Source organism: Photinus pyralis, unplaced genomic scaffold, assembly GCF_008802855.1.
Source record: "Photinus pyralis isolate 1611_PpyrPB1 unplaced genomic scaffold, Ppyr1.3 Ppyr1.4_LG8, whole genome shotgun sequence".
In the NCBI taxonomy this organism is placed as follows: domain Eukaryota; kingdom Metazoa; phylum Arthropoda; class Insecta; order Coleoptera; family Lampyridae; genus Photinus; species Photinus pyralis.
Window position 1 is genome coordinate 34,027,776 of NW_022170819.1, and position 9,141 is coordinate 34,036,916.

Genomic DNA, 9,141 nt, shown 5'->3' on the forward strand with positions numbered 1-9,141 from the left:
CTATCACCATTCCATGCTATAAAAGGCATTCTTTGAAAATCTCTGTTTTACTTTAGGTATAGGTATACTGTATTTTACTTAATTAATGAAATTAATTATTCTAAAGATTCAGAGAGGGGTATTTTGTTGCTTCTTCCATTTCTTTGGAAGAAATTTTGATTTTTGAATTTAGTTCAGATGGATTTTCTGTTAGGTACATCAAAAATGCAGGTCTGGAACATCACATGACTTTCCTACCTCCGTAGGTCATGTAATTTTATTAGAATATTCTAAGTTACTCTGTTCACATAAGTATAGCACGATTTAATCCCACCATATGACTCACCGTATCAAAAAAGTTCATACTACATAATGTATTGCTGTGTGCAATATGGTATGCAGTCAAAACGACCATCCAACAGGCACCTACCTAGCTAGCTCAAATTACACCACTTAGTTTCTTTTTAAATGTTTCACGGGCACATAACCAGGTTGCGATACGAGAAAAATCCTAACACTGACTTCAAATTCATCGCTGCTCAAATTTTGAATTGAGATTAACATTCGGATAAAAGGAAATTAGAAAAATCTGACACAAAAATAAAACCCTCATCTCAAATTGACACATAATTGCTTAATGAAAAGAAAATGCACGAATTTATTGTAGCAAACATCATGAAAACAAAATCAAAAAAAAGTTTAAGGCAAACAGTGCCTTTTTGAATAATACACCCCGTTTGCAAAATGACCAAATTGAATAATAATAGTTCTCACAATTCAGTTAATTACACTCCAATTTATCTGGTCAGGACACGGGAGCGGGCCCAGGGCCGTACCTAGTGGTACTCGAGTGGGGGGGGGGGGGGTATATAGAGACCAAAGTTTGCCGACTATAAAATCGAGAATAAAATTTATTACTTAAAGGAAAAAGAATAACATACCCAGTCGTAACTCGTAATAAGAAATTAAGAATATGTATAATAACGTAATAAGATGTTGAAACAAATAAAAAAAAAAAAATATTTGTCCAATAATTAAGTAACCACTCTCCGTTCCTTCCGAGGTTCTTTCGATGCGTTCCATGTGGTAACTAAACCCGCGACTTTTGCCGACTTGTCAACTTTTGTCATATATACTTCTCTTATATATATATGACTTTTGTACGAATTTGCCGACTCTGTAAGCAGCTTGGGGGGGTACGACGCTCCCCACAACCCCCTTTAGGTTCGGCCTAATCATATATACTTCTCTTATATATATGGGCCTAATGCTGGGACTGATCTCGAATCTCAACCATAGGCTGGGAAATCCCGCACGAAGTAGTTCCTCATACGGATGTACGGTTCCAGAGAGGTGATCGCTAGATGGCGCTGATACTGCGACGCAACTTTCGAATACGTGGTGAGGATAAGAGCTTTCAAGTGGTGTACAAATAATAATTCATCGGAAATTAAAGTATTGGGGCCTGGTACTTCAGTATTTCCTCGCCAGCATTTTGCCATTTTTCTGACTTTTATGTAAATAACTATTTCACGATTATGATTTTCCAATCATTGCAACACAAAATGGCAAGTGCAAGCCCAAAGAAATAATTTGAAATCATTAGGTTTTTGAAAGATACCAGCCCTGAGCTATGATCTACGAGTTGTGGATTTCATAATTACCAATGCTCCCATAGTTTTAAACGTTAAATTTGCCCTCCAAGGCCATGTAACTTTCCATGTTGCTATCAACAATGGTTATTTGTACAACTAGAGAAGAAAGTGGAGTTTTCAACTCGAGTTCAAAGTTTGACTCACGAGCTCAAGATGAAAAAACTTTCTTCTCCAGTTTTACACATAATTTTTTCTGAAACTATACAATCAAAATTGAAAAATTATCTTATGCAGTAATGAAGTTTGACTCATAGCAATCTAGATACGACCATTGTTTATTCAATAAACAAAGATACGGGTATGTTTTAATTTTAAATGTCATTAGTAAGATTAACGCAGCAATTGTTTTTACTTTCCCCACTAGAGACGAAAATCACATTTTCTTCATCCTTTTATCCTTTTGTTGCCTGCTTGTACCCCAACCAGTTCTTTGTTTTGCAAGCGCGAGATCTTTATACGGTAAAGTGGCAAGTTTAAAAATGTCTAGCGGGGGAAAGAGAGGAGGTACGAACAAAATCCAAAAATTTGATCAAAAATCATAATCGTTAAAATGTCAGTATAATGCGCATGCAAATGTTCGAAAGTTTCCGACAGAAATACCAAGTTTAATGCACAGAATACGGCCTTCTCAGAATAGAAACAGCAATGTTACAAATTTGTATGGTATTTTGGCGGACCCTGGTGGGTGTACTGTGAACTAAAGCATCAAAGTCAGAGCAGCGCCATCTGGTGACCAGCCGTGAAGTAATTTCCCCAATTCGATCCAATTCATAAATATCGATAAAGAATACACAGTTGTTAAATTAAAGTGTATTTAGATACAATCACATTACATTATTTAACACATCAAAGAACTTAAATTACATGTTTACAAATTACATATAAAACTCAGAAGTGAGTGGAACTTACGCTTTGTAGATGTTAACACTATGCAGAAAGATCCTTACATAACGATTTGTCGTACGAAATATTTGGTTTTAATTGCTGTTTGGACTACATATGTTTGTTAAAAAATATCTTTAGAACTAAATTTTTTGTTCCAAGAGGTAATAAAACCGTTTCAGCAAATTGTCACACAAGTTTTTGACAACAAATGTTAACTTGATCCTGGTGCTTACTTGTTACTTGAGAAGCGAGGGTGGAAGTTGTTGAATTATCTAAAACGTATTTTTTATTCATTATCTAAAAGGAATTACAATATAAGTATCTACTTCTATATAAATATAAAACTCAAGTCTACACCCTTTTGCGCCTATACCGTTGGTAATTTATAAATTCAATACCTTGCATAAATTGTTGTTATGTATCGAAAATTCCATATAGCAAGTAGCGACCTCTACTTCAGAATATGTACGTAAGGTAACTAATAAATAGACACGCGTTACGTTAACACGTTTCTTTTCTTCATCCTTTAATTGTGATAAAGCTCCAATATTATTGATACTCAAAGCTACAAACATTAGGTTATGGGACCAGTGATATTAATTAAAGGTGTTTCGGTGCTGGAAAGAACAGTTGTGTAGATTCGTAGAAAAACGCAGGTGTTAATAAAAAAAAAATGGCCGTCAATTACATGTCGAGTGTACCGAAGCTGCTAGGACGTGAAAATTATGACGACTGGGCTTTTGCCGTCGAAAATTTTTTCGTTCTCGAAGGACTTTCGAAGTGCATCTCGGGCACAGAAGAAAACACTGAAGTTGTGGCCAAAGCCAAGGCAAAGTTAGTGCTTACGTTAGACACATCTTTGTACATCCATATAAAAGATGCCAATACAGCAAAAGAGGTGTGGGACAAACTAAAAAGCATGTACGATGATTCAGGATTCACGAGGAAGATAAGCTTACTTCGTACCTTAATCTCCTTGCGCTTAGAAAATTGTGAATCAATGGAGACATATATCAACCAGGTGATAGAGACTGCACAAAAACTACGTCGCAGTGGATTTGACATAAGCGAAGACTGGGTTGGGTCACTGATGCTCGCAGGATTACCAGACAGGTTCATGCCATTAATAATGGCCGTGGAACACTCGGGAATAACCATTACAACAGATTCCATAAAAACGAAACTTTTGGATATGCAGGTAGATGGAAGTAGCGGAAACGGCAGAGGTGCTTTTGTAGCGAATAGCAAACAGGCTGGAAACTTCAGATCGTACCGAAAGGCAACGAGAGGTGGCACCAGCAGTACAACTTCGTCGACAAAGTCATCAGCTGATGCAAGTTCAACGTTTGTAAACAAAAAGGATTTAAGTGGCATAGTTTGCTACAAATGCAAGAAGAATGGGCATTACATGTCAAAATGTCCAAACAATAAATCTGAAAGTGGTTTTAGTGCCGTATTCTCAACGGGACAGTTTAGCGTGACAGACTGGTATGTCGATAGTGGTGCCAGTGTTCATTTAACTGCAAAAGGAGAGTGGCTGAAATCTAAAGTGAGCCCTGATTTATCGGACATTGTTGTTGCAAATCGTTCAACACTTACCTAGATTGTGCGGGTGAGGTTGAAATAAATACAGTGGCGGACAATGGTAAGCACCGTATTTTGTTAAAAAAGGTGCACTATGTGCCAGGCTTGACGACTAATTTACTGTCAGTTTGTCAGCTTATTAACAATGGAAATCGAGTATCATTTGATGACAATGGATGTAAAATTTATAATTCCAATGGCGTTTTAGTAGCAACTGCTAGTTTAATTAACAACGTGTATAAGTTAAATACACAAGATAGTTGTGCGGGTTTCTTAGCGAGCAGCGAAATATGGCACAGGCGCTTCGGTCATCCTAACAACAGTTATCTGAATAAAACTAGTGAGTTGGTTGAAGGACTTGTTTTTAAGGGACAAGCAAACATAACGAATTGCCAGGTGTGTTGTCAAGGAAAGCAAGCTCGTGTTCCATTCCCCAAGAAAGGTAGCCGTGCAGAAGGAGTTTTACAAATCATTCATAGTGATATCTGTGGCCCGATGGAGACAACATCATTAGGAGGTGCCAGGTATTTTTTAACTTTTATTGATGACTATAGTCGTATGTGTTTCATATATTTTATTAAAACGAAGGATGAAACATTTTCAAAGTTTAAAGAGTTTAAAAATTTTGCTGAAAATCAACAGAACACAAGTATAAAGGTGTTGCGAACAGATAATGGCGGCGAATATTGCAGCAAGGAGTTCCAAATGTACACATGGGCATCGTTCATCAGAGAACAAACAGCCACACGCCTCAACAAAATGGGATGGCTGAGCGATTCAATCGAACACTCGTAGAAAAAGCAAAGTGTTTGATGTTCGATGAGAATGTCAGTAAGTTCTTGTGGGCCGAGGCATGTAATACTGCTTGTTATCTAAAAAACCGTTGTGTATCTGCAGGGATTTCCAAGACACCATTTGAGCTATGGACCAGCAAGAGGCCAAACGTTAGTCATCTACGTGTTTATGGTAGCGTAGTAATGGTCCACGTCCCAAAAGCCTTGAGGAGCAAATGGGAGCCGAAAGCAACTAAACATATACTTGTAGGCTACGATGATAACACCAAAGGATATCGGTGTTACAACCCAGTTACAAGAAAGCTGATAACAAGTCGAGATGTGACAATTATGGAGAACATGAGGGAGAACGTTTTACCAATTGCCAACTCAGAAGAGGTCACCGATGCAGTGGGGGTAGAAAGCGAGAAATCTACATCGCTCGATGTTTCTGTGCCAGATGTCTCAGAACCAGAACGTAGCATCGACGATTATGACAGTGACTATGTGCCCGATGCAGCCATCGAACAGGAGCAATCGTATTCTTCAGAGCTTCCCAGAAGGTCGGGAAGGCCAGCAAAGAAGAAGCAATTCGAGGACTTCGTAACATATCTTGGTGCAGGTGGTGCGAGAATGGAATCAGATAACTTGGATCCTCCGAGAACTGTGTCTGAAGCGCTTTCCAGGGTAGACGGTCACCGATGGAAGCAGGCAATGACAGATGAATTGAATTCATTTTATGAAAATGAAACTTGGGAACTCGTCGATCCTCCAAATGGTGCAACAATTGTAGGTTGCAAGTGGGTGTTTAAGGTGAAAAGTGACAGTGTAAGTAACTTAGAATATAGAGCGAGGTTAGTTGCTAAGGGTTACACTCAGAAAGAGGGTGTAGATTATACTGAAACTTTTTCTCCAGTGGTGAGACATTCTACTTTAAGACTTTTAATCGCATTAGCAGTACAATTAAATTTAAAAATTAGGCATTTAGATGTTAAGACTGCATTTCTTAATGGTTTGCTCAAAGAGAATGTATTTATGATGCAACCAGAGGGCTTTGTTAGCGATGATAAAAATAAGGTTTTCAAATTGAAAAAGGCAGTATACGGTTTGAAACAATCGAGCCGAGCTTGGAATGAAAAGGTAGATCAAGTTCTCATTGATATAGCGTATAGAAAATCAGACTACGAACCTTGTTTATATACCAAGAAAAGAGAAAATGGCATGTTAACTGTAGTTGCTTTATATGTCGATGATTTTTTTGTTTTTACTAATGATTCGGAGGAATATAACTTTCTTGAAAACCAGTTAAGTTCACATTTTAAAATTAAGAATCTTGGTGAAGCGAGACAGTGCTTGGGGATACGAATTGTTAGGGACGAAAACTGTATAACTATTGATCAGGAATCTTATATTGTTGCCATTCTGAAACGTTTTAACATGTTAGATTGTAAGAGTGTTTGTACTCCATTAGAAAATGGCATTAAGTTAAGTAAGGTCAAGGATCATACCTGTGACGTCAGTTTGCCATATAAGGAATTAATTGGTAGTCTTATGTATGTGGCGGTAATGACTCGTCCAGACATTGCTTTCGCAGTTAGCTTACTTAGTCAGTATAATAATTGTTATACTAAAATTCATTGGCAAAATGCAAAGAGGGTATTGAGATATTTGAATGGAACCAAGCATTATTCAATGAAATTCACAAAAGACGAATCAAATTTAGTGGGCTTTGCAGATGCAGATTGGGGCTCTGATGAGAAGGATCGAAAGTCATATACTGGTTATGTCTTTAAACTTTCAGGTGGTTCTATTGCATGGAAGAGTTGCAAACAAAAAACCGTTGCATTGTCCACAACGGAAGCCGAGTATGTGGCTCTTAGTGAGGCAACTAAAGAAGCCATATATTTACGAAATATTGTTTTTGATCTCACTGGTAAATTATATTGTGTCACTATGTATAATGATAATCAGAGTGCTCAGAAATTAGCTAATAACCCAATTTCGCATGAGAGATCAAAGCATATAGACATACGATACCATTTCTTGCGGAACGTTCTTGCCGAGAAGAAAATTGATATTCAATATTTGTCGACAAAAGAAATGGTGGCAGATATTTTAACTAAACCTTTAGGTAATATTAATAATGCTAAGTTTGTTACAGGTTTAGGTTTGTATAATGAGTGAAAATTGAATTTACGATAAGTGGGGGTGTTGTTATGTATCGAAAATTCCATATAGCAAGTAGCGACCTCTACTTCAGAATATGTACGTAAGGTAACTAATAAATAGACACGCGTTACGTTAACACGTTTCTTTTCTTCATCCTTTAATTGTGATAAAGCTCCAATATTATTGATACTCAAAGCTACAAACATTATAAATAGGAGAGAAATAACAGCACATTTCAACCCTCTTCGCGTTTCGAGCACAAAACAATCTGTTTCAAAATATGGGAAACGATGCCTTTTTGATATTTTATCGTTACAATCCGCCACACAACACTTTTTACGGTCACATAACTTGTTCCTATTTTAAATCTTTCAAAAGTCAAAATTGGCATGTGTAAAACCATGTGTACGTATAAAATTGACGGTAAAAATATTTCCTGTAACGAGCAAAATTACAGGTTTTGCAAAAAAATATTTGAGTCTGCGATAAATAGTTCTCCGTACAACCACGGGAAACGCTGTAATCAGTGACAATTTAGCGCCATTTATGTTTCTGTTCTGTGAAGGTCTTATCACAGAATAAGACCTTCATATTCTGTGGTTTAATGTTTTGTGATAGGTCATCGCACGCGATCATGTTTATATAAATTTGGTCATGGTTCACTGTTCACTACCAAATTGTGCCACGAGTCAGTCTTGAGAAACATTTGAGCTTGCCTTCCACAGTGACACAGTAGTAGGTAATAATTGTTTCATAACTCCGGGGCTTATCGCAAGTATCGCACTGTTTCTAGTCGAGTTTCATTTCAGGTAAACATGGAAAAATGGCAAGGAAAGGTTGCAATTGTGACAGGTACAACTTCGGGGATCGGTCGGGCGATTGCAACGCAATTGGTTGAGGCGGGGGTGCATGTAAGCGATTCATATGGACTGACGTTATTCCCTTGTGAGTTTTTAGGTCGTTGGTATTGCCAGACGCGAGGATCGTGGAAGAGAACTTGAGTCGGCCTTGGCGGGAAAAAAAGGCAGGTACTACTATCTTACCGGCGATGTCTCTAGGGAGGAAGACGTGCTGAAATCATTCGAGTGGATTAAAGAAAATTTGGGACCGGTTCACATTTTGGTTAATAACGCCGGTATTATGCGAGAGACTGGACTGTTCGATGGGGAAACAAGCATGTGGAGGGAGGTTTTTGACATCAACGTTATGGGTCTCTGCATGATGACTAGGGAAGCGATAAGAGTGATGAGAGCAAATGATATAGTGGGCCATATAGTGCACATAAGCAGTTTAGGGGGTCACTTAGTACCTCCCGCCAGAGATGCAAACGTGTACTTCGCCAGCAAATTTGCTGTAAAGGCTCTGGCAGAGACGCTACGGCAAGAGCTGAACACAATCGGAAGCCAAATTAGGATATCGGTGAGTATTATGATGACGTCTTCGTTGTGTAAAGTCAGTTTGCAGTGTATCAGTCCTGGCCTGGTCGATACAGAAATCATGGACTGCAATCTAGACTTGAAGAACTTTAGTCAATTACTAGATCCACTAAAATCGGAAGACATTGCAGATATGGTCTTGTTTGTACTTTCGAGACCACTGCATGTTCAAATTCACGACATCGTGGTTAGACCAGTAAATCAATCAATATAAGGAGACTCACGAACCGTTTCTCAAACTGATTGAACTATTCTTTACAAGTTGGCTATCCATGTGAAATAAACGTTTTTGGCTTTACTAATCCTTTACTAATTTCGATGCTATCACCTTATCTGCAAAATCGAAGGCGAACGCTTGGAAAAAACGAGGCACTGGTCGCATATTTCTGTTTCTTTATTTAATTATGTTTAATAATACTTTGTCCAGATGGAGCGAATTCGCCGCGATTCTCCCGCGCGTAGGTACTATAAATTCGCGTAATGTTTGTGGACGCAAAGTATTGGCGCCTAGTGCCTCGCGCGTATAAATTCGCGACGAATTCACTCCATCTAGACAAGGTCATTCGTTGGCGAGTTGTCGCAGTGACGAGTCATCCGTTAGCAAATTGTAGTGGTCAGTTGTTGCGTTGGCGAATCAGTCAATGGTGAGTTAAAAAATCA

General features: G+C 38.2%; 1 protein-coding gene across 1 annotated transcript; it reads left to right on the forward strand.

Moving 5' to 3' along the window:
• The first annotated feature begins 7,609 nt into the window (after positions 1-7,609).
• LOC116178618 (farnesol dehydrogenase-like) lies at positions 7,610-8,783 on the forward strand. Its single transcript, XM_031498168.1, has 4 exons — positions 7,610-7,784; positions 7,855-7,956; positions 8,003-8,464; positions 8,510-8,783. The coding sequence occupies exons 2-4, from the start codon at positions 7,861-7,863 to the stop codon at positions 8,693-8,695; spliced, it is 744 nt and encodes a 247-aa protein (XP_031354028.1). The 5' UTR covers positions 7,610-7,784; positions 7,855-7,860; the 3' UTR covers positions 8,696-8,783.
• The last annotated feature ends 358 nt before the right edge of the window (positions 8,784-9,141 follow it).

Coding starts and splice junctions, on each gene's coding strand:
- LOC116178618 (XM_031498168.1), top strand. CDS start 7,861: ATGGAAAAATGGCAAGGAAAGGTTGCAATTGTGACAGGTACAACTTCG. Junction 7,957..8,002: donor TGGTTGAGGCGGGGGTGCAT/GTAAGCGATTCA, acceptor GTGAGTTTTTAG/GTCGTTGGTATTGCCAGACG. Junction 8,465..8,509: donor GAAGCCAAATTAGGATATCG/GTGAGTATTATG, acceptor GTCAGTTTGCAG/TGTATCAGTCCTGGCCTGGT.